This window comes from Lissotriton vulgaris, chromosome 2_1, assembly GCF_964263255.1.
Source record: "Lissotriton vulgaris chromosome 2_1, aLisVul1.2, whole genome shotgun sequence".
Classification (NCBI taxonomy): Eukaryota; Metazoa; Chordata; class Amphibia; order Caudata; family Salamandridae; genus Lissotriton; species Lissotriton vulgaris.
In genome coordinates, this window is record NC_141687.1 from 835,314,519 (window position 1) to 835,340,230 (window position 25,712).

The 25,712-nt window shown below is 48.4% G+C and overlaps 1 protein-coding gene and 1 non-coding gene across 2 annotated transcripts in view; both read left to right on the forward strand.

The window, feature by feature from the left end:
• The window catches only part of NDUFA10 (NADH:ubiquinone oxidoreductase subunit A10), a 200,055-nt gene extending 179,310 nt beyond the window's left edge, over window positions 1–20,745 (forward strand). Inside the window, exons 9-10 of the mRNA XM_086956253.1 lie at window positions 19,817–19,925; window positions 20,219–20,745. Of these exons, the coding sequence (XP_086812379.1) occupies window positions 19,817–19,925; window positions 20,219–20,287 (178 nt within the window). The 3' untranslated portion in view covers window positions 20,288–20,745. The remainder of the gene's footprint in view (window positions 1–19,816; window positions 19,926–20,218) is intronic.
• On the forward strand, window positions 2,652–2,758 carry LOC147731250 (U6 spliceosomal RNA). The gene has a single exon (XR_015308879.1). It is a non-coding gene; the product is annotated as a U6 spliceosomal RNA (small nuclear RNA).
• Window positions 20,746–25,712: the final 4,967 nt, after the last annotated feature.

The following is a 25,712-nucleotide window of genomic DNA, read 5'->3' on the forward strand; positions in this document are numbered from 1 at the left end:
CGTGCATTATGCCATTGAAGCGCTGACGCAGCTCGTGTGCATGGCGTGCGCTCGTGCATGGGTTCAATGTAGACCACAGCCCCATGCCCCAGTTACGTCATAGGAGTTTGGCATTCATCGAAGTGACTCTGTTGTGCACACGAGTGGCAGAACGGGTGGTCTTCGCCACACATCACATTTATCAGTTCCCAGGGCACTGCTTTTTGTATGTCGACCCTGTGGGTCGTGACGGTGGCGGGCATCTCAAGGTGCCTTTCTGGCTTCTGCATGTGTCCTGACGTTGGCTACTGGCCACACTTACAGTGCGGCGCTGGCGCGCTCTATGGGGGCGCGGTGCATACTGGGGTCAGGTCCCTTGTGTCTGGGTTCTGTTTCTGGCGCCCTGTGTACTTCGGAGCTATAGCTCATTGGTGGGTCTTGGCCCTTTGGTGCGGTCAGCCCTCACAGACCGGGGTTCGGATCCCGCCTATGCTGTAGGGGTGTCCCAAGGTGGACATTTTCACAGAGTTTTGGAGTCAACCCGGTAATTCCGGGCTGTGTGCATACGACGCGTTGTGGAGGGGTAGTGTACTCTTCCCTCTACGGGCGACCATACGGCCTGTGATTTGGTCTCGTTTCTTCACTGGGCCGTCTGGTTGCGCCGGTCTCGAGTGTTTCACTCGTGGTTTCCCATTCTGCTGCGTGGCTAGTCTGGCCCTGGCAGAGGACTGGCCCAGGCCCTGGGTTCGTTTCCCTGCCTCGGCGGGTCTTGGGTTCGAAATCCCTGGGAACTGTGGATTTCCTCTGGGATTTGGATGGCGCTCCGCGTCGGCCCCACGGGGCTTCGGTTGCCTGGTCTCCTCCTTGGGGAGGGAGGCTGGTGGCACTGTGGATTGCTGCGGCTTCTGCAGTCACAGGTTCGTATACCGACTGGTCCACTCAGCCTTTCATCCATCTGTGGTCAAGGAATTTTGTTCCTTTGAGTTGGGTAACAACGAACATCTGTTAATCAGCGCCTGGATACCCGTAGTGGTGTATGGCACTTCCCGAAGACATTGGTTGTGTTTGGGGACAGTGGCTTTCGTACTGCCGCCTTGTACCCTTGCTGGGGTATTGTGCGCGATTTTTGTATCGTATTGCGCTTCGGTGAAGGTCCAGGCCCGAGTTTCGGCTGTTGCCAGTCTCGTGCTGGTTCTGCCGCTCCCTTTTTTTTTTTTCCCCCCTAGATACTGACTTGCGGCCCTCTCCCTCCGGGGGGTCCCCTGGGGGGGGGGGGTGGGCGGGGCGGTTGCCTACGTTGCATACCGTCCTGGGTCGTGACTATCCCGGGTCTGGGGCGCGTCGGGCTTGCTGTCCGGGCTGGCTAGTCTGGCGGATGTTCCGCGGGGTCCCACCGTCTCGACGGGTTGGGGTCCCGGCTCCTTCCCGTGTCTCGCCTGTAAAGGCCTGCAAGTGGGGGTTCCCGCTCGCGGTTGCGGGTACTTCCGTGGGGCTGGCGTTCTGGCCCTAGGGGGGGGGGTGCTGTGCTCCTGGCCCGCCTGGTGGTTCTTCTTCGCCGGGTGTGGGTCTTGGGGGTTCCCTGTCTGGACGTGTGCTTCCTCACGGCCTCGTGTTTGTTCCCCCCCCCATGGGAATGTGGCTTCACGGCTGGCGGTGTCTCTCATCCGTCGGCTTCCTGGCCTATGTCCGGTGGTCCCTTCGGTCCTCGTCTCGGGCTTGTCCTCCTTCGGGGGGGCGTGTGCCTGGTCCCGGGTCTTCCCTCTGGTTCTTTCAGTGGGGGCGTCCTTTGGCGCCGGGTCGTTTTGAGGTCGTTGGGTTCTCCGGCGGCCGCTCAGCACCTCGTGCTTCGGGAGTTGCTGGATGTCTTCCTGGCCGGCCGTCTTTTTGCTGTGCTCGCTTCGGCGACACTTTTAATACACTTGGTTGTGGTGACTGGCTTGGCCCCTGCACGTTTTCGTGTGGCATTCCATATGCCGGTGCTTAGGTCCCCGGGTCTTAGCCGGGTTGGGCGCCCTGGGGGGGGTGTCACCGGTCCTGGCCCTTCGGGCTGTCTTCACCCGGGGTCCGACGGAGTCGGGTCTGGCCTTCGTTGCATGGTCTCGCCCTGCCCCGGCGGTGTTTCGACGCCTAGGGCCTCGGCTCGGTCTGCCTCCGAGGTCTCTGTTCACGGAGGGGGGCTCAGCCCTCCGGCCCGGGTTATACTCCTCCTTCCGGGTCCTTGTTACCTGTCTTTCGCGTGGCCTTTCGGTCTGCTGGACGCATCTCCCCCGTGCCCTCTGAGATCGCGGTTCCTCGGCAGGAGGCGCTTGGGCAGGGCCGGGGTGCTCATGGGCGCTCGGCTCGGCGGCGCATGGCCTTGTTGTGGAACGTTGCAGTGGTGTGGTGCCTGGCACCCGCGCGTGGTTGCCACGCAAGTCGTGGTGCGTTCCTGTTTTTGGTTCCCGGCGGGGTCCACCACCCCGGGTTCCCTCTCCTTTGGCCGTGCTGGCGAATCGAGCCTCCTGGCCGATCCCGGATCTTCCCGTACAGGGTTGGGTCCCCCGCTCTCGGCGTCGGTGTTGAGCCGGCTCTTGTCGGCTGGCCTGCCTCCTTGTGCAGGCCTGGTACTGGAGCGGAGGACGCTGCTGGCTCGGGGGTTGTGGCTTTGCTGCTGGGTTCCCGCAGGCATTCCAGTGCGCGCTTCGGCAGCTCGTATACATATTTGGAAGGATACGGAGTAGATTGGCACGGCTCCTGCGCAAGGAGGACACACAAGTTTCGTGGAGCGTTCCATGTTAGTGGAGATGTGTAGCTCAGGGGTTGGAGGCGGCAGTCCCGGTAGCTGGGATTGGTCCTGGCCCAGGGTTCAATTCCCCGCCTCGGTGGGTCTTGGGCTTACGTACTTCCATGGACTCGAGAATTCTCATGCCGGTGCCTACTCGTTGCACGTGTTCTCTCGGCAACTCTGGGCTAGTGCTTAATCTCCACTAGGGCCCCTTGCGGCGGGAGGCCTGACTCTCGCCTTGTATCCTGCTGGGGTTATCTCACAGGGGTATTCCAGGTCGGGTTCCCGTGGCACGCGCCTGGATGCCTATGGGTGATACGTGCGCTATGTACATCGCAATACTTTGGCATGATCCCTCTCTCGTTCTACGAGCTCTTCGGGGTCCGCCCTTTTGGGCCCCGGCCCTCAGTGGCTCTGCGGTTCCTCGCCTTTCGGGTGGTTTTCCCTGGTGGCGATGGTGTCTGCTGGGCGGTGGGGCGTGCGGGGGTCGTTCCTCCGCTACCCGCCCTTCTTGCGGGTTTTGCCGGACGGGGTTGCTCCTCCGGCATGTCCCCCGTGTCCTTCCCGGGGTCCCTTCCCTGGGGCCTCGGACTCAGGTGGTATCTTTGCCGCTGTTTCCGGCCTACGTGGCCACTCCCTTGTCCGGGCTGGTTGTTCGGCGTGCTGTTTTGGCTCTCTTAGCCGCACGTTTTACCTTTCCCGGTGGGATGGCCTGTGTTTTGCCTTTTGGGACCGGTTCGTTCGGGCCAATAGCCCTCGTTCCTCCTTGGCTCGCAGGCTTACACAGGCTGGCATCCTTCCCTACGGTTCGCTGGGTTCGGTGGATCCGGCGGGGGCCCGGGGTCGGTCCGCGAGGTATGGCTCTGTCCCCTGGGCCCCATTAGTGGGTGTCTCCTCTGTGGAGTTTTGTCTGTCTTCGGCGTGGTCGTCCCCCGCCTGGTACGTGGGTCTCTAGCAGTCCCGGGGGGACTTCGCTGGGGCCTTTTCTGAGTGCTGGAGCTGCGGCTCCTGGTTGGCCTCCTTTTCCTGGAGGTCTTGATTTCAGGTTCCTGTGGTCCCTGTTTTCTTTTCAGTTGTTTTTACATCAACCTTGGGTTGGTTTCTCTGCATCACCGTGTGGTGTTGTTGTTCGGGTGGTCAATGAAGCCTTGTTGGCTTGGGTATTGGCTCACTTTGTAACTCAGGGGGCGAGGAAGACTAACGAGGAGGTAATGCCCCGGTTACTTACCGGTAATCTTCATTACTCCGAGTATAGTCTTCCTCGCCACATGAGTTCCCTCCCCCCCTCCCTGTCTGGCTATCGGCTTCATTGTTTGCTTGGTAGATCAGGCTGTTTGGTTGGGCCGGCCCGCCTCTTATAGAGGTCAGGTGGGACTGGTCGGCCATGTTGGGAGGGGGTGGGAGGTGGTTTCTTTTTGCTTTGGAGGGTTCTGTTGTGGAGCTAAAGCTCACTTTGTAACTCATGTGGCGAGGAAGACTATACTCGGAGTAATGAAGATTACCGGTAAGTAACCGGGGCATTAAGGCCAGAGTGCACAGTTCCTTGTAGACTGTTTTCATGTAAATTTGTTGACAGCCTGCAGCCTGGCTGTTTGCCATTTCAGTTTTTACTCGTTCTCCAGAATAGATTTTAATGTTGACCCTATTTGCAAGATTCCTGAAAGGGTTTGTGAATTCCTTCCCACTACAGCCTCTTCATTGGACACAGTGGGATTTAATTTTAATGCAGACTCTTACAATGGTGTCCTCGCAAATGCCTGCTTAAGATTATTTACTTATCCTAAAAAATGTGTGCTGTTTTGTGTGGAGCTACAAGCCCTGTTTCTTTCAAGTTACCCATCTTTTCTTCCTAAAGTGTTGTAGTTGTGATTTAGATCTGTGCCCTATTTTCAGTTGCTTATTTCCATCTCTGACACATCACCATCAATACCACGGCCCTGGTGACTACCGCTTATTAGCAGTCAGGCCTTAATTCTTCACTGTATAGTCTTAAGGCAAAAGAAAAAGGTTGGAACTTTCCATTCAGTGGAATATATTGGTCTTTAGCATATGTTTCTGTAATTACACATGCTGTGCATACTTCTGCCTTCCAAGAAGTCTTCTGTCTCAGACTCCTCCCTTAGCACTCAACACCAGGACAAAGACTCCACCTTAGACTGTTTTTCTCCACCACAGAGTATGGACATTTTGAGCTTGAGTTCCATGACCGTATATGATCTCTCTGTTATTTTTAGTTCTAGTCATCGAGGATCCTTATCCATCGCTTGAAGAAACATCTGCTGCATCGGTGATAGCATTGTTTTAACTATAACATGCACTGAAGAGTTGTTTGCTCTTAGACTTGAGTCGTATTTAAGAATTCTTCTTGAGGTAGAGTGTTATGAGGAATAGGTTTTTCCAGTTTTGCCCAAAAGATAACAAGAAATATCCTTGGACAGGTCACTATCGGATATGTAAACTGTGCTTTTCCCCCATTTGGCTTATCTTAAAATGCAGCGTTGAGACACATCCTACACTCTGGGCCCTTTTAACCCAGAGGACATTGACGCTAGCGAGTATGAAGATGGAAGGAAGCCCATTGGATGTTCCACCTGCTCAAGTTGTGCAACGCCCTGAGTTTTTGTCTATTGTCACATCAGAGGTTCAGGAGGGGGAAATCCCTCTGCTAGTTGGCAGGAATATGCACAGCATATTATTCTGCATTATCATCTTCAAACATATTGTTATACGGTAAGTAACATTTTCTTCTTTTGTATTGCAATCAAAGTCTCTTAAGTTAGACGGATACAGTGGTAGTCCAATATTTGTCTACTATATAAACAAAATCTCAGACCAAACTCATTTCATGCCTTTATTTGAGTTTTATTCCGAAATTGCCAGTGAAGCCTTTGGTTTCAGATAAAAGGAACCAGTGCAGGCCTATACCCCAAACATATAATGACCGATGTTGATACCAATCGGTATAAAGCTGCCCTTACTGGTCACCAAGTGTGAGGAAGCAAGAAAGTGGTGGTGTGAGCTTCTACCAACTCTTCACAACTGGGCTCGGATAATAGACAATTGTATGGTATTAGAGAGGCTAGTTTACGAATCCTGCGAATGCAGCACCATCATGCAAAGATCTGGGGAGTCTGGTGGAAGAATAGAGGAATCGTCCTAGACCCAAAGGGAGGCAGTGAAAGTTCCAGAGACACGTTGATAGCTTATCAAACATTATGATTTGAGACACTGCAAATGCATATTTGTACTGAAGATGTGAAGAGGCCATTTTGTTTTACTTTTGTATTGTCCGTGTGATACAACGTCTATAGCATGTACTTACTGTGATGCTATGTGCGATCTTGAGATGAAGATAGCTATGTATGCTTTGAAATGTTATCAGATGCCAATAAGCTTGTTTCATAAAAAAAGGATCTAGTGTAAGAAAGATTTTTCTTCGCCCGTTGCTTGAATAGCAAAGTATCCAGCAAAAGTCTTCTTTCTCCCCCTTGCAAGAGACTCTGAGGCTCTATGGTCCAAGTATCAAGTTTGATATTATAGGACTGAGAGTACTCTTATACACACTACTGGCATCTAGGCCCAATAGGAGCAAGAGTAACGTCCCACCGTAGGTGTTTGAACCTATGTTTTAAAGAAATCTAATGCGGCTTGATATTTAGCGATGTCGGTTTCTTGATCTAGAATAAAAATATAAAGGTTCTGAATTAAAAAGATGACACCTGCTACTTATGGTGAGGGGCACATTTCCAAGAGTATTCCAGCTCACTTTATATACACAACTTTATTTTTCAGTGTAGAAAACAGGTAACTTCTGTTTTTTGGATTAGGTGGCCATCAGTAAATAAAGGTGTTTGCTAGGCAATTCAATGTTTCCCATAAAATAAAATTCCAGCTATGATCAACCATAAAAAAATATTCTAAATTGAGACCAAGAATGAAGAAACATAATGATGTAAGCGATTTTTTTTTTTTTTTTTTTTTTTTTGCGCAAGACCTTTATTGAAAATCAAGCATTTGACACAGCATGAGCCTACAACCCGGAGGCCGGCCCGCTACGTTTATTCCATTAACCATCATTGTGATCCAATGTTACACAAGTTCCAGAATATTGCAGGGTATCTCACTTATGGTTAATAGCTGACATTCGAACTGAGTCTCACTTTTTTCACATTTTATAACAAGAACATTAAACAACATACCCCAATTCGGCCTTATCGTGTAATCCTAATGTACTACCCAGCAGTCGTGTAGATACACATGTAAGCGATTTAAAGTCCGATAAAGGTTCTACGTTTATGTCTTGGGGTGTATTAAACCACCAACTAAAATGTCCAATATGTTGGAATGGGAGTTAATTTATTGGTAGCCGTGCTAAACCAAGACAAAACATACAAGTTCCATACAGATGGTGCTCCACAACTCTGTTGCCTTCTTACTAACCGTGGAATGAAGATCTAGTTCCATTAAACACTTTTAAGTTGATTAGCTTGAGCGATTTGCTGATCTACATTGACTGATATGATTTGCAACTAAAAGCGTTTTTGCATCTATACAGATGGGCATGGTTCCGTACAGCGCAATTGACTTCATATTATCACATCATCATTTTATGACAACTTAGTTATTAGAGTTTCAAAGGCATAGAATAATTGTGCCTCCCTCTGCCCTCTCCCTCTGTGTATTACAGGCATTCTAATTCTTGTTTTCTTTACTCATCTTTTATTGAAAATTACTTACCACTGCATCTAAATTGGTTGCTTTTATGTGCTTCCCTCATGTATGTCGCTTGAGCTGTGGAGAGATTTTAAAGTCGGGTAAAGAGCTAGGATTGTTTGGCAAACTGTTTAGCACGGTGTTTAACACTAAGCACGGTTTTTCCGGAAAAAAAGGGTTTTTTGTTGTTTTTTTTACAATGGGCTAAACTCTTCAGATTAACCCGTTTAGCGCGTCGAACATTCCGCCCCAGTGCGGACGTTCGATCGCGCTAACGGGATTCGGACGACCAACGGTCGTACGCAGCACCAGCGAGGTAGTGCATGCGACGACCATTGGACGTTCGCAGCACGGAAAGGGTTAAAGGCAGACCTGCAAGTGGAATCAGAGGGCCTAGAAAAAGTGTGTTAATCTTATTTTATTGTGCTTTATTTTATTAAGAGTGTTTATACAGCACACATGTAGCCACAGAATCTGAGCCGTGCCATGCGAAGTCTTTTATTGCGTGCACACAAGATCTTTAACTTAACTTGAAAGCACTAAAGAAAAGGTAGGACTCATGGGTGTGGACATCTTACGAAGTTTACTGTGGAGAGACAGTCGTTTTCTTAAAGAAGTGTCTTTAATTGTTCCCTAAATTGTTGATAGAAGAATGTCCAGTGTAAGGAACGTTGTTTAAATTACCTGTGGTACTTGCTGAAGAACACTAATTTCCCCCTAAGGCTGGTGCTCTGGGTGCTGGGAAGTCTGCCTGTTGTGTCTTAAAAAATTATGCAGATTCTTGAATTGGGTGTGCGCGGTGAAGAGTAGCCATTAATATTTGGGTTGGCTTTGCAATATGTGATTACATTGTTCTTGGCCTATAATCAAGACATGGCTACTACAAAGAGTATCTTTAATGGTCCAAAGTTCGAGTAGTTGGGGAAGCCAGTAAGCAGAACATTGTGATGAGCAGTATGTGATAGAACAATTGGGTGACCATTAGAGAGTAAGATGGTGGCTTTCTTGTAGAGATTGACCTTTTTATGGAGACTCAGCTGGAAGCTGTCTTTTAAAGACATTTTACTTAAAATGATCCAGAAAGGACCGGTTGTAGTCCATGTGGGGCATTAGTTGATAATTGGGGAGGGGGAAGCTCTCCCGTTTCTTTTTGGCAAGCCATGGTTCTGTTATGAATTGGAGTTACTCTGGTTATGAGGAAAAAAACTATACTTTTCGTGGTATAACTTCAGGTAGACTGTAGACATCCATATCAAGGTTAAGGTATGCTGGGTATTGTTGACAGGTAACAGTTGGCAGTATAGTTTCAGTTCATTGGTGTAGAGAGATGTTTTAATAAGTGAGCATGAGCTCAGAGTTCATAACAAGTTAAAAATCCTTGGCTTGGAGGGAGGCAGGATAATCCCCCTAGACCACCTCCAGGGCATTTACCATGTGTCCAAAATAAAGACTTACTATTACCTCCAGGTCAGACATATACTACTGATTTATTTTGTCACGGGGACTGAGATTCCAGATGCCACACCCTAAGAAGGGTAACTACTGGCGGGACCCCTCCACGCGGGAGCTATCCCCTTCATGTACCAGAAAATAGTAACTAATTCCCCGTGACGTTTCCACTTGCTGAGTTTGACCAGGGAGACGAATCTGGACTAGTTTGAAGATGGTGAGTAGGAGGAGGCACTTCAGAGCCCCAGAGAGGTGGTGATACGAGAAGTGTTCTGCCTGGTGCAGCATCGGGTGTTGCACAGGGCGTACTATGGTAGAACCGCTCTACACAAGATTGGGAGAACACCAGCCACAGATTGCTTAAGGAGGTGTGAAACAGTGGGGTCCCTATACCACATTATATAGGATGTACAGCAATACAAACATATTGGTAATCCATCCTGGGCAGTATCTCATGGACATTTGGGACCCAGATTGACAGCTCGCCAAAACAAACCTTACTCAATATAATAGACGAATAGATCACCACGTCCCACCAAAAGATGTGGATAGCACTTGGTATAGTGGTGGGCATAAGAAACATAGCTACATCACGGGCAGAGGAAGTGGTGTATGCTAGTCAAGAAAACAATCTACGAAAGCAGGAGCTGCTCTGTTATTTGTATTCTTTTATCTCTCTTGAGTTTCTGAAAATGGCAATAAAAACAAGTTTAAAAAAAAAATCCCTGGCAACAGTATTAAATATCAGGGTACAACACTAGTTCCACAGACGCTGCCTGGAAATGTGCATCCAGTTGTCTCCATCTGGACAAATTGGTATCTATCAGATGGAATAAAAAAGAGACATCTTAGGGTTGTGTGGGAGGTGTTCAGGTGGTATGATAGCTTAGAGAGGAGGCTCTATAATGATATCCATCAGTGTGGACTTGTCTAAGCTCTGCAGAAGAGCTGGTGTCCTGTGATTTTGGTTTTGTGTATCAGCCTCCGTGAGGCTAATACTGGAATGGTGTATTCAGCAAACTGTTGTCAGTGAATATGTTTTGCAGTTAAAGTCTTGAGAGAGAGCCTGGAGATCCTAGTACCCTATATTAGGCACCTCCTGGAACTCTCCTTTAAGTCTGGCCTGGTCCCAAAAAGGTGGAAAGAAGCGATTGTTCTTCCCATAAAGAAAAAGCCGGGCGTGAGTATGAGTCAGCTGGAGAACCTTCGACTGGTCTCACTCTTGCCATATTTTGCTAAAATAGCCGAAAAAGTGGTCAATACACAACTGACGGCCCACATTAACCATCAGAGTCTATTGCATCCTACGCAATCGGGCTTTCGAGCAACTTACTCTACTGAGTCAGCACTGCTCCTGTCAACAGAAATTATCTGCGGTCACGTAGATGAGGGCCAGGCAGTTGCTCTGGTGCTCGTGGACCTCAGTGCCGCATTCAACACTGTATCCCACCCACTACTCCTACAGCGCCTTAGAAAAGGCAGGCTGGATAAATTGGCCCTAGAATGGTTGGGGTCCTTTTAACAGGATTGAAGCTTCCAGGTGTCCCAACGACCTTATTATTCCAAAAGCATTGTGCTGGCTCAAGGGGTCCCCCAGGGCTCTATACTAAGCCCCACTCTCTTTAATCTCTATATCGCCCTATTGGTGGAGATTATTGTAAAATACGGCATCAGTGTTATGTCATATGCGGATGACACGCAACTGGTGGTTTCACTGTCACAATCCCCAGAAGAGGCAGCCACCAATTTTTCTATTTGTCTACAGGTGCTGGCATCCTGGATGACAAGTAACTGTTTAAAACTAAATGGCAGTAAAACAGAGGTTCTAGTGGTGGGAAAAGCACCCTCGATCTGGTCACCGTCTTGGTGGCCGCAGACTCTGGGCCCTACCCTCTCCCCCCGCAATCAGGTTAAGAACTTGGAGATGTGCCTGGACCCCAAGCTCTCCTTTGAGTACCACACTAGAATTGTGGCCGAGAAGTGTTTTGGAGTATTGAAAAGGAAGACCTTAGATGTGCTTCCCGTGGCAGCCAGGAGACCCTAGTCCATGCGTTAGTAACTTCCCACCTGGACTACGGAAACGCTTTAGAACTGGGAGCATGTAGCAATTGTCTGCAGAGACTTCAATGCATTCAAAACGCTGCGGCTTGCCTTGTTCTGATGCTGCCCAGGAGAGCTTCCCCCAGGAATGCCCTCTCTGCCCTTCACTGGCTGCTGGTGAGGGAGAGAATACTTTTTAAGGCCGTGTGTGTCAGTCACCGCATCCTGCAGGGGAAAGGGCCTAGCAACCTACACAATCTACTGTCCTAGTACACTCTAACCTGGCACTTGAGATCTTCGGGGACTGGACAGGTCACGATTCCGGTAACAAAAAGAGCAAGAATGGGTGGTCGATCTTTCTGCTATCTGGCCACTAAACACTGGAATGACCTCCCTCTCGCTCTCCTTAGGGAACCATCAGAGTTACTCTTTCGGAAAAAAACTAAAAACATGGCTCGTCTTCCTATAGGTTTCCTCTAAGCTGTATCACATTACTGCTCCCGACGAGTTTGGGCCTCAGCGCGGGGACACACTTGTGAGTGTAGCCATGCGCTTTATAAGCTTGCTTATTATCATTAATGTGCCTAGTGGTTTCAAGAATTTTATCAGTGGATTGGATGATGGGGCAATAGGTGCAGTTGGTCTGAATTAATGTTTATATTTTACGCAAGGGACTATCTGTCTTTTTTTAGTTGATGGGGAAACTTGCCTGTCTGGAGTGTAGTAGTCTATTTGGAGGATGTTATGAATGCATCTGAATAGTGATTTAATGAATGAGGCAAGTATGGCATCATTGTTGCGACACTTTGAAAAGCATTGCTGACAGTGGTGTCACTTGTTAGACGTTTGCAGAAGGTAAGTGTGCGTTGTTGGGGATGGTATTTTTGAAGGCTATGTTTCGTCTGATAGTGTTAATTTCATTAAAGAAATAGTGTTTGAAGTCATTTGACTTTTTGAGGGATTAATCTTATGGTACGTTTGATTAAATGGACTGATGCAATGTCTGTCTGCCTTTAGAAGACACTTGCACTTGTTGACGTAGGGGTAATTGTAATGTAGGTGTTGTGTGTGCCAGAAGGTTTGAATGTTTTGGATTCTTTATGGAATTTTTCTAGTGTCCCAGTTATGCGCTAATGAGACATAGAAACGCATCTGTTGATCAGACGCACAGTTGTGCTAGACAAAACCTCCTCATATATAGCCATGTACCTGGTCATAGTTTTCTAACAGAAGTGCAGAACGAGATTCTACACTTGTCTCGCAATTATTTAAAATCTTTTGTCCGGGAGTATTTTGGAAGCCAGTGGTTCTTTGCTCCATACAACAGGAATCTTTAGTCACAAAGATCGATGCTTTGTAGCGCCTGACTTGGGGTACACCTGCGAAGAAGTGGGTAGTCTGCAGAATGAACTAGTGATGGGAGATTATGGATTTACATATGTTGCCAGTTGCAGAAACTTGCACTTCTTGTTTTGTCATATAATGTTAATATTGACATTTCTGTTTTCCCACTGTGTGACTATGTCTCAAATAGTGGCTAGCTTTTTAATTATGTCCTATAGATTTGTTCTTGTTTAATGCATATCTGCCATTGGTATTGCCTCGTAAGGGGGGACCCAGGGAGAGCCAGGCGCGAGCCGGTCTCTTCCTGGGTAGGTTCGCGCGAGAATCAGGAAATCAGGTGGGGACTGATTAGCGAGCAGATATAAGGGAGACAGGCTGGCGGTTGGGAACTGCGTAGCGGGAGGCTAGTAGGGAGGTTTGTTTTGCGGCGCTCGTGGTTTACCTTGTGTCCTGGGTCATGGAGGAAGCGGCGGAGGTCCGGAGGGCTGTGCAAATCCTGTGTGAGGCGGGGCGTGAAGACCTACTACGGCCGGGTGTCCCGGCGGAGGCATGGGTCGGCATGGCCCGCCCCCCCTCGCAAGGCGTCGGAGGGCGTCTCCAGGGCAGTGGAGGCCTGTTTATCGCCGGGCCTGGAGGAGGAGGAAGACGGCGAGGCGGCCATGCCGGCAGACGGGCCTGGGCTTGTTTTGCCCGCCGTTGATGTGGAACCCCCGCCGGATGCCCCGGGCGCCCTCCAGCAGGTATGTGCTTTACCATTTTTTAGTGCTGGTACACGTGGGGCGCCTGGGGGGAGGAGGGGGCGTTCGGTGGGCCGGCAGGCTCCGAGCTCCGGCGGGCTGGTACAGGGGAAGTCGGGGAAGCCTCAGGCGGGCCCTAAGCCCAAGCGAGGGCGGAGCCTGGATATGCCTGGGCGCGTGCAACCCCCCCCCCCCCTGCAGCGGTGCCTTTTGTCCCCTCCTCCGCGGTTACGCAGTTGCCGGACGGGGCCTCTCCTTACCTGTGGCTGAACGGGCAATGTTTCCTGCTCTCCCCCGCCATGACGGGGCCTGGTACTGCTCCTCACCTCTCTTTTGGCCCCCCACCCCTGGGTGGGGCTGATGTCCGGCCCCTTACGGCCACGCTGCCGGCCTGCCCCCCCCCCTGAAGCCCCGCCCCCTGCTCATGTTGTTCTTTCTGCGGGTGCTGCACCCAGCGGGCTGCCACCCCCGGCCACCAAGTCTGCGGCCACCGGTGTGCCTGGCCTACGGCCTACCACCTCCACGCCCCTGGCTCCTGGTGGGAGGGGTTTGTTGCAAAGGGGGGCGCCCCCGGCCACTGGCCCATCTCTGTCCCGGTTCCTAGGGGTCGGCCGGGTGGCCTTTTGGGTGGTCCTGAGCCTGGGTCGGGGGGTGACCCTGGTTTGGCGTCGGCGGGTCGTTCCTCGGGGGTGATGGCGAATTCGCTTTAGGGGAGCCTGTTTTTGGGTCCTCTTCCTTGTCTGGCTCGAGCGGCCGCAGTTTTCATTCTGCGCCTTCGGCTGGGCGGCTGTCGGCTGCTTCCACGGGCCTGGGAACTGTCCACACAGCTGTTTCCAGTGGTGGGCCTACAGGGGGGCTATCTGGAGCGGATAGCTCTTCTACAGCTTTCAATGTACACAGCTTTCAGCCCATTGACTGGCAGTTTTATGATGGGGGTATTGGTGATGGGGCTATGCCCAGCGGCAGTGACCAAGTTGTATTTTCTGATGAAGCTTTCTGGGGGAGTTTTCATGATGAGGATTTGGAGGAAGGGGAATTGAGAGACACAGCTGTTGGGCTTTTGGCAGCACGGGCCCAGGGGGGTGGGTTGGGGCAACCCACTGTTTCTCGTGTTTTGCAGGAGTCTCGAGCGGACCATGCAGGTGTACGAGGGGCAGTGAGGTCTGGACCTTCTCAGAAGGAGCGTGGGGCTGTCACACTGCAGTCGGAGCAGTTACCGAGAGGTAAGGATGGGTGGTGGTCTGTGTGGCAACCTAGGGAGAGTCTCCCTGTTAAGAGTACAAGATCTATTGGTACGGGTGATGGGGTTGTGGTTGAGCGAGTCGCTCTGGCACCGAGGCTTGAGCGGCCTGTAATTTCGAATGTTTCTACGGGGCAAGTTGCCAAAGAGGTTTCTACAGCAGGGGATGGTGGGGTGGTTGCCCCAAGGGTTACGGAGGATAGTATCCTACCGAAAAAGTTGCCTTATTCTGGGGTGGGGATGCCTTTGGGGTCTCATTTGTCCGAAAAAACGAAGAATCTGATATGGTCTGGGGCATTTGTGGATGTTTTTCGACTTCTCCATAGAGATGTTCAGGCAAAAGAAGGGTCGAAGGAGGAGGAATTAGAACTGGCTCGGAGGCCTCGTGTTCCGAAGTCTATAGAGAATTGGACTTCGGCCTTTCTTATTTATGCCAGTGTTTATTGTCAACGTCATCCTGAGAAGGCAATTGATATGTTTAAGTATGCAGATGTCGTCCGCAAGGCTCACAGTTATTTTGGTGGCTTTGCATGGTTGTCCTATGATGACGAATTCAGGGCCCGCATGAGCGCTTTCCCTGAGCGTTCGTGGGGTGAGGTTGATTCCGAATTATGGCTGCAATGGATGGCATCGGCGAATCCGCCTGCTACGACCCACACGGCTAGCGGGCAGCCGGTGTATTATCGGCCCCTTTTCAGCTCGCCCCGCTCAGTCTGGGGTGGGGGTTTGGGGCAGAGGTCAATCAGCCGCCTCTGGCACATGCTGGCATTTTAACCGGGGTTCCTGTAACAGGCCAGCTTGTAGGTACAAGCATGAATGTTCGCAGTGTGGAGGGAAGCATGCCCTCACCCAGTGTTTTCCTGGACAGCGATTGGGCGATCAGGGACGAGGTTCCGGGGGGGTAGGGGACAGCAACAACAGTCTGTTTACAAGGGCTCCTACTCCTATTAGGCAGGAGGTTCTTGATCTCTGGCTGGTGGATTATCCAGATTTTGAAGCCGCTAAGATTTTGTCTTGGGGTTTCAAACTTGGGTTTCGGATTGGGTATAAAGGACCCAGGGTGGGCAGGTGGTCGGACAATTTGAAGTCTGCGAAGGAGAGTCCCCATGTTGTGCGGAAGAAGCTGGATGCCGAGCTTGCGGCTGGTAGGATTGCTGGTCCTTTTGTGAATTGTCCTCTGCCTGACTTGATTGTATCACCCCTGGGCGTGGTGCCCAAGAAGGCGGCAGGGGAGTTTCGTCGTATCCATCACCTGTCCTGGCCCGAGGGTACATCAATTAATGACTTCATTGATCCGGCTGACTCAACTGTCAATTATGCTTCGGTGGACGATGCCTTACGGCTCGTTCGCACGGCAGGTGTTGGGGCGTTGCTGGCAAAGAGCGACATTCAGTCGGCTTTCCGGCTATTGCCCATCCATCCTTGGGATTTCAGTCTGTTGGGCATGCATTTTGATGGTTGTTTCTACGTAGATCGGGTGTTGCCCATGGGCTGTTCAGTGTCCTGCTCCCTTTTTGAAACTTTCAGTACCTTTCTGCAGTGGCGATTCACTTTTGTTAGTGGCCACATCCTGGTCTGTCATTACCTTGACGATTTTCTTTTCATTGGGGAAGGTCGCTCTGGGCAGTGTCAGTCGGCTTTGAACAGCTTTCAGGCTCTGGCGGAGGAATTGGGTGTTCCCTTGGCGCCGGACAAGACCGAGGGTCCCTGTACGTCCCTGACTTTCTTGGGGATTGAAATTGATACGCTGTCTATGGTGGCGAGATTGCCTGAGGCCAAAGTGAAGGAAATGTCTGCATACATCTGGTGTTGGGGGAACGGAAAGTCGTTTTGAAAACTGTTCAGAAGCTGTTGGGGTACCTCAATTTTGCTTGTCGGGTTGTTCGGGCGGGCAGGACGTTCTGCAGACGTCTGGGTCTGTCCATGTCCGGTGCGAGCCTTCCCCATCATCGGGTGCGCATTACCACCGCTGTGCGTGCCGACCTGACTGTCTGGCTTCGTTTTCTGCAGGAGTTCAATGGCGTGTCCTTGTTTTTTGCGGATGAGGACATGGTGTGGCAAGTACAGTTGTTCACTGATGCGTCGGGGGCTCACGGCTTCGGAATTTTTTAGGAAGGTCGGTGGTGCGCGGCCGGCTGGCCGGCGCACTGGAAGGAACAGGGTCGTAGCATAGCGTTTCTGGAGCTCTTCCCGCTGCTGGTTGCTTTGTATCTGTGGGGGGATGAGTTTCAGAATCGCTCAGTTTTGTTTCATGTGGACAATTTGGCAGTAGTACATCTTGTCAATCACCAGAAGGCTCGCGATTTGCGGGTTTTGCGGCTCCTGCGCGCATTCATGCTGCGGTGTCTGCAATTAAATATTGTCTTTAAAGCACGGCATGTTCCTGGTACTTCTAATTGCATCGCTGACTCTTTGTCTCGATTTCAGTGGTCCGAGTTCCGCAAGTTAGCTCCTGGGGCGGACCTGGAACCAACAGCGATCCCACAGTACGTATGGGACCTGGGGGATTGAGGGTTCACCAATTAGTAGAAAATTCGGTGGCTGACTCCACAAGGCGGGGTTATGTGAAGGCCTGGAATGAGTTTCTGCAGTTCGGTAAGGATTTGGTGGGGCCGATCAGGGCTGGTTGGTCTGATGAACAATGCATCTTGCAGTTTGTTTTGCATTTAGCAGACAAAGGACTATCGCCCACTACCATTTCTGGCAATTTGGCTGGGATTTCTTTTTATGGGCAGCTTTGGTGGGGGAGGGATCCGGTTGGGGGGGTGTTGGTTCGTAAAGTGTTGAAAGGTTTGGCTAGGCTTCGGGCTGGTGGTCCGCAGCTCCGGCAGCCAGTGACTTTTGAGTTGCTTCAGTTGTTGTTGCCGGAATTGGAGGTGTGTTGTCATGATGCTTTTGAGTGTGCCAAATTTCGTTTGTGTTTCATTTGGTTGTTCTTTGGGGCATTTCGGGCATCAGAATTGCTGGGGTTACGGGGCAGGGTAGGCATGACCAGCAGTGAGGTGGTGTTGGAAAGTGACAGGGTGCGGCTGTGGCTGCGGGCATCCAAAACCGACCAGTTGGGGAGGGGTAAGTGGGTGTTCCTTGGCAGGAGTGGTGTCTCTGCATGTTGCCCGGTTGGGGAATGGGAAGTGTTTGTGTCCTCTCCACATTTTCTTCAGGGGTCTATATTTTGTCATGTGGATGGTAGTCCCATATTGGCATCTCAATTGTTGGCTGTATTGCGCAAAGTTTTGTTGCGCTTGGGGAAGGATCCTGTTCAGTTTGGTACCCATTCATTCAGAATTGGTGCGGCGACGGAGGCCGCTCGTTTGGGGTGGGACTGGTCCCAGATCCGACGCATTGGTCGTTGGCGTTCCAAGTGCTGTGAGAAATATGTGAGAAAATAGTGCATTTTTTGCTTGTATAACATTTCTTTTTCTCCTAGGTCCTTGGCCATCAGTCGCCGGATGCAAACGGAGGGTGTGGATACTGGGGCACTCTTTTGTTAAACGAGCAGCTTTAGCCGCTGCTACTCAGCTCTGTGGGAGATCACTTGGTCTAAACAGCATGACACACGAAGTCTCCTGGCATGGAACAGGGGGCATGCGCTGGGGTGGGCTTTTTCCCGCCTTGGCTGCTTTGGTTTCACAGTGTTTGGGGGGCCCTCCGGATCTCCTGGTGCTACATTTGGGCGAGAATGACTTGGTTTCTCTCTCTGGTTTGACTTTGTTAAAAACTAATGAAGCAAGACCTGGAAATCATCAAAACCACATGGGTGAGCACCATGCTGATATGGACTGAGTTTGTGCCTCGTCTGCAATGGCGTGGGGCGAGGAACCATTCCGCCCTGGAAAAGGCTAGAAGGAAAGTGAACAGGACAATGCGGCTTTTTTGTCATCATTTGGGTATCTACTGTTTGGATCATTATCATTTAAAGGTCTCTGAACATCATCTATTTTGTGGGGACGGTGTGCATCTATCTGCTTTGGGTATCTCTTTTTACCTTTTAGAGCTCAGGGATTTGATTAGTAAAGTTCTTCAGGTACAACTGTGGTGTGCTCCTTCCTGTCCTTTAGGTGGGGCAGGAAAACGCTAAAGGTTTTCCTGGGTGGCGGGTTTTTGGTAGTGGGGGTGGGCAGCCTGGAGCGGGTTGGCCATCCTGAAGGGTAGCGTTGGGTAGGCTAGGGGTAGTAGGCAGGAGTTTCGTTCGGGGTTTTGGGATTTAGTTTTCGTAGGATCATTGTAGAGTTGGATTATGTAAATAAATAAATAATGAAATGTGTTCATGAAATTTATGATGCACCTGTCCTAAAATAAAGTGGCCTTTCTTGCTCCTAAAAAGAGATGTGGACAATGATTTCTTGCGCGAGGGGGGACCCAGGGAGAGCCAGGCGCGAGCCGGTCTCTTCCTGGGTAGGTTCGCGCGAGAATCAGGAAATCAGGTGGGGACTGATTAGCGAGCAGATATAAGGGAGACAGGCTGGCGGTTGGGAACTGCGTAGCGGGAGGCTAGTAGGGAGGTTTGTTTTGCCCCACCCACCCTCCCTCTTTTCTTTTCGTTTTTGGGTGGGGGGTTTTTTGTTCTGCGGTGCTCTAGGTGCTGCTCGTTTTCTGTAGCTTGCCACTGTTAGGATGGGTGCCTTTGTTCTTTTAGAGGCGGGTTTTTGGTAGTGGGGGTGGGCAGCCTGGAGCGGGTTGGCCATCCTGAAGGGTAGCGTTGGGTAGGCTAGGGGTAGTAGGCAGGAGTTTCGTTCGGGGTTTTGGGATTTAGTTTCCGTAGGATCATTGTAGAGTTGGATTATGTAAATAAATAAATAATGAAATGTGTTCATGAAATTTATGATGCACCTGTCCTAAAATAAAGTGGCCTTTCTTGCTCCTAAAAAGAGATGTGGACAATGATTTCTTGCGCGAGACTTAGTTACTCCTTTCTATGCCTTCAAAGCAAACTTGGTTTATAATATGCTAATTAATTTTTTTCATTAGAATTCCTACATGGTGCCACAGGACTAATCTGTTGGGTTTCAGAATAGACTGGATATGGTTGCCTTTGCTCTGTATTTGGTGGCATGCACTTTGTGTGTTGGAGAATAATGCATTGCCATCTGCTTGGCCTTTCACTCTGCGCGGTTGCATAAACCTGTGATGCTTTGTTGTGTTTGTTGCTTTTTAAGGTGACGAGCTGTCCTCTGTGTTGAACTAATCATTACTGTTTGGCAGGAGGGGTTGAGATTGTTGGATTGCTAATGGTCATTCATACTCAGCAAAACTAGTCAAATGGTTAACTAACTGCTAAGGTATCCTGAAAATAATGTTTGCTTAACCTGATCGTGACTTGAGCAGAACTTATACAACATTTTGTAGATTCAAATGTAACTTATTCTTCCTTACAATGCTAAGTCCAATTTCGAGTGCAGTTTCATGATCCTGACACTCCTGAAGGCTAACAAAGAAATATAAACTCCAGTCTGGCGAGTCTCTGTCAATCCGCCCTCCCCATCCAAACCTTTCATTTTAGCATGATTTATATCTCACACATAACGCTCCAATCTTCGCTTTCCTTTCCAGGGTTGAGGATAAACTCGGTGTGGCCGATCTCATGTTGATCCCCCGGTACCTACCAGAAGTGACTATTGGAGCCTATGAAAGTGACAAAGCCTACTATCAATATCAAACGGTAAGAAACAAGTATTACGCAGTTGCCCTAGGACCGAGCCTCCCATCATTTTCCTATATACTCTTCCTACTTCAGCTTGACGATTTGCAATGCTTTTCCTATTCACCACCCCATACCTTTGACCCTGTGTCATCAGTTCAAAGCCTGCCTCACATGTCTGTCCCCAACTCTCTTTAACTGGGGCTTGCAGCCTAAAGAGTCAAGCATTTGCAAGAGTTTTGTCAATTTTCCTACCCTTGGTGTTAGCTTCTACTTCATCTCATGAGTGCTTTTTCTCTTTATAACTTCTCTAGATTCCTGGGAGGAAATATGTCGCTGGCTACAACGCAGATATCGGTGACAAGATGATTTGGTTCAAATAAACTCAAGAATATGTGTGAGGGAATGATGGAAGGCCCTCTTTTTACTGAAGAATCTCTGGCTCAGTAACTGGAGCACGCTACTCTCGCCACTCCTGTCTGGACTTTCAAAAGTGCGATAAAGAACACTTAGCATAACATGATAACATGATTGTTTTTGATGCAATGTCTCTCCTGCTAAACCTACAAGTTCAGGGCAGCCCTTTGCTTTGGGGATCCACAGACTCTGGAAGCCATTTTGTTGGATTGGAGGCCTGCTTGCCGAGGTACATAGGATCGCTGGAATTGATCACACCTGACCTGTCCTGACCTGTCCTGATCTAGCTGTGCTTATGGAGGCTGTAGATATCTGCACAACTGAGCTCCAGCTTTTGTGACTCCTTCTAAGCTTGGAGTGAAATCTCTTCCTCGGAGTATATCCCTCCCATGCAAAAGTTAAATAAAATATTCCTTGTAAGGTGTGGGGAGTCTGCTTTATCACATGTGCTGGTGGATCATGTCTGCTGGGAACAAACACGGGTGAGTGTTCTTGAAAAGGAAATCACTGCAGTTAGTCACAGGGATGTGGTGTCTGTTATAGTTAAACTCACTTTATTCTATGAATTTTTCTGCACGTTTCTTAGCCTATGCCTGGTCGCTTACCATTGAATTCTGAGCCTTATTCTGAAATCTGCGTTAATGGGAAAACATCAGGTACCCCTTTATAATGGAATAGGTCATGCAGCATGGCTTATCTGGCTCTAGTGGAATACACTCTATTTCCAGGCAAACTCTTAGCTCTACGACGTTTTAGAAGTGCAAGTCTTTTTTGGACATTTTATTTACTTATTTTAGAAATATCTTAATTATTGTTTTTTCCCAGTTTCTATGTCAGAGCATAGACATTTTGGTTGTGCACCTCACATAGTTTACTACTGAGTATTAACTGCTAGTTAATGGTATTCACATGTGAATCTGTGTGCCGAAATGATGATGTCACAGTGGACCCACCTTTAGTGCACACTCTCATGACCTCATTGTGGCTGGGGCTAATTTGATGTGCTCATAATAGATTAGTCTGGTCTTCAGCACTAAGATGGGATTGCCATCGCCTTGTGTCAGAGAGGGAGGAGATTTAGGCAATGAGAAGAGGTGCAAGGTTTGAGTGTCTGGTCATTTATCTCCGTTAACGTCTCAGTGCACCAGCGTTGAATTGTCTCCCTATGTCTGTTCAGCAAAGTGTCCCGCGACCCCAACCCCGAAGTGGCCTTCAAAGATAATGGTAGTTTTCATTCTTGTACACTGTGCATGCAGTGAGCTCCACCAGAAACCTGTTCTGAGAGAATGCCACACACTTGTTGAAGCAGCCTCAACAGTCTTTCTAAGAATTATGTCCTAATTCTATGGCACACCTATGTACTCTACAGGTTAATTTGTTGGACACCTGTTTTCAGGGAAAGCGAGGTTACCGTCTTCTGGACTGCTCTTGACTGTCCACAGGGTTTGTTCTGGTAGGGACTAAGGCTGCCTTGGGTAGAAAAGCGAGGCATTATCAGGGGAATTTTTTTGAGATAAGGGTTTCAGTTAACTGTAATTTGTTAACAAGATAAACTTACTAAATATAAAATAAGATTATTGAAAAATGTTGTAACTTAGTCGTCATCTATTTACATGTTTCTTGGAATCAAGCAACCATCGCAATCTAGCCTGTTGCTTTTTATGAAATGTGGTTTACGTGTATTTTATTGTATTGATATATTTTGAAGATGTAGCCACATGGGCAATGGAGAACTTCGCTCTGTCTAGGGTATTTTAGTTTTCATTTATGTGCAGTTTTTTTTATAGCACGAACATGACCTGAGGGTGCTTGAGCCCTTGCCAATTGGACAACAGTTAAAGGTGTACAGAGAGCACTAGTTATGCACATAAGATAAAAATAAAGGACGTAAAATGAAGTAAAACCACAGTACAAGGAATAAATAACTGATGAGTTAAGGACGAATAGGAATTGTTGAAGAAAACATGGTGATATTAGAGGAGGACCAAGTCAATACAGTGGTCTAAATAAGAATAAAGAGTATGTCTGAGAGGTGTTAGAAGAGACTCAACAGGGCTGTAGTGACAACTGAAGAGGCAGTAACCACAATAAAGAATCAGCCCCACCTACATTCTCAGTTCCCTCTAATTTAGATGCAATGGTGTATAAAGTCTCTTTATCCTCTTTTTTTTATTTTTAAAATTTTTATAGGTATTTACAGGTTACATGTATTGACAAAACATATAGACTTGACATTCTTTAAAGGATTATCGCGACGGGCATTTGTGATGAGTTCGACGGTACGACTTTGTTCGCCCTGTTGGACTGGCCCACAAATAACATGTAACACTTATTGTTGCCATTGGCTGGCTCTTAGAAACATAAAACATGGAACCTGGAGTGATGGTTGTTGTTTGTGACAGAAAATCCCTACCAGCTTAAAGGTCTGGTTATGTTTTGTCTATGGTGGTTTTAAGGAGTCTATCAGATTATCTAGTTTAGACCACATCTCTCTATTGGGGTGTCTCCCTGGTGTGTTTCTGAGGGTGGTGTAGTCTGTACCTCTGAGTAAGATCACCCAATTTAGCCACCCTTTGAATGTGGCCTTGGTTGTGTCCTTCCAGTTCGTGAGTACCATTTACCATTTTTGCTGCTGAAGTGAGGAGGAAGTCAAGGAGATTTCTGTCTTCGTGGGTGGAGATGCCTGGTGGGATGTGTGCTGTGACGATTGTGGCGAATGTTTGCTTAAGGCTGCAACCTAGCACTCTGTTTGTGAAGTCTAGCACCTTTTTCCAGAATTTTTTGACTTTCGTGCAGCTAAAGATGAGGTGTTCTAGGTCTTCTCTTTCTGTTCTGCAGTTCCAGCAAGTGTTGTTGTCCTTTAGACCTATGGAGGCTAGTCGTGCTGGTGTCCAATGCGCTTGGTGGAGTAGCCAGAATTTGGTATGTGCTAGTGCTGGGCATATCAAGTATTGAGGGTAGGATCACCCATCCTCTAGGCTGAGCGCGAAATCAACTGCGAAACACTGAGGTTTCTTATCTGAGTTCCATAAATTTTAATTTCACAATATAAATTTTTCAAGTGTGGATTAGGACATCATGAATCAAAAAATTTCTTTGCGTGCATAATTACATTCTTATGTCGCAATGTTAATGATTACATATCAATTTCAATTCACCCAATGCATTTGGGGTCATGCGAAGGGTCACGGTGTACTCACTATCAAAAATTGTTTAGCATCGAGTGCACAGGGATAACACACCTTTTCTAGTGCGGGGGATATCATGTTTTTGAATAGGGAAGCCCATAGTGTCTGCATTTCATGTTCTGTAAGTTAGTTTATCTGGGTTTCCCAATAGGCTGTTTTTTTGGCATTAAGTTTGGATGTGACGGGTCGGAGTAGTTTGTATTGGAGTGAGACTTGGTGCCCTGTCATGTTTGTTATCCATAAACTGGAAGATGGATGGGATTTGCTTGTGTAGTTTAGATTTTGTAGCAGCTGTTTTGATAGCTAGGAAATTGTATAGTTCTACATCTGGGAGGTTGTGTTTTCTTTTTTAGATTGTTGAAGGTGTATGGCTTTCCTTCCGTTTCCAGTTGTGCTGGGAATTGAATTCCTAATTTCTTCCATGTGATCATGTCTAGTGTTTTCTGCCTGTATTTAATCTTGGGGTTAGACCAGAGTATCTCCCGATTTGAGTTTTTGATGCTGATTTCTAGGCTACGGTCTACCATCAGTAGCGCCTGTTTCGGGATCTTTAGTATTTGGTTGTTGTTGAGTGCCTGTTTGTTGGATGTGAGTAATGTGAGTGGATCTGTGTCATGCAGCATGGCTTTCTCTATGGCTAGCCATGTCGACGAGTATTTTTGTGCAGGAAGTATCCAGTGCATCCCCTGTCTGGCTATGAATGATATCTGAAATGTTCTCAAGTCCGCTATGTTGAGTCCGCCCAATTTTTTCCCCAGCCTTAACTTAGGTAGAGCTATTCTTGCCTCTCCTTATACATTTATTGAACATCTGGTCTATTTTTTGTGGAAGTCTTCTGTCAGGGCAAGCATGTCTGCAAGGTAATTGATAATGGGAGTTACCATCATTTTGATGGTGTCTATTTTACCCCACCATGTGATGAACTTAGGTGACCACGTGTCAAGTAGATCTTCTATCTTTCTCAGAGTGAGCCTCTCGTTCAATTCTAGGGTGCCTCTCAGGCATCTTTTATATTGGATGCCCAGATATTTGACAGCCTTTGGTTGCCACGCTAGGCCTGAGTCTCCTGTTACCTCCCTGGTTGTGTGTATGTTGAGTGGCATGCATTCAGATTTGTCTTTGTTAAGTTTGTAGCCTGAATGTTTGGCATATGTATCGATTGTACGCATGAGTGCTGGTATAGAGTGGGCTGGTTTGTTCGTTATTATAAGTAGATCGTCCGTTTAGGCGCCGATCTTGGCTGTTGTGTTGCTAATTGTTATTCCTGTGATGTCTCTGTTTGCTATTGTGTCTGTGATCAGTGGTTCTAGGGCTAGTAGAAACAGTAGCGGGGATAGTGGACACCCTTGTCTTGTTCCTCTCTATAGTTCGAACAGGGACGATGAGCTTCCGTTTATGGCTATTTGCACCATCGTTTTTTTGTATAGTGTCATGACTTTCTTTGTGCATTCGTCCCCTAAGCTGTACGCTTGTAGGCATTTCTCAAGAAAGTGCCAGGATACTTTGTCAAATGCCTTTTCGGCGTCTAGTGTGATTGCGACAGCCGGCGTTGTGAGTTTGAGGAGGGTTCTATGACTTGGCATAGGAGTCTCGTGTTGTCGTGCGACATGCGAGATTTCATGTACCCTACTTGCGTATTTCCAATCAGCTGGGGTAGTGTCTTGTTTAATCTTTTAGCCAGTACTTTTGCGTATATCTTGCAGTCTAGGTTAATTAGCGATATGGGGCGGTAGTTTTTGGGCCCCATGGAGGCTACAGCACCCAGATACCAGGGACTACACCTTCTACTCCAACCCGCACAACACATGTAGCAGAATAGACTACATTCTTATCTCATGGTCGCACACGCACCTAATAGAATACACAGATATCGCTGCAAGAACGATATCAGACCACTCCTGCATCAGTCTACACCTAGCAGGTAGGCACAACGGCCACATTACCCGCAGATGGAGGTTCAACAGCATAACGATTGCAAAACAGGAAGACAAAGACATGATTGAGAGAGCAATCAAAAACTATATAAGTGAGAACGACACACCAGATACCGACCCAAAATGCCTGTGGGAAGCCCTAACCAAATCACAGTTAGACAGATTACAAAAAGACATAAAACAACTAGAACCCCAACACATAGACAATACCTCAAACTCTGAGATCCTACTAGAACTTACAGGGAAGAAATACGAATTTAATAGAATCC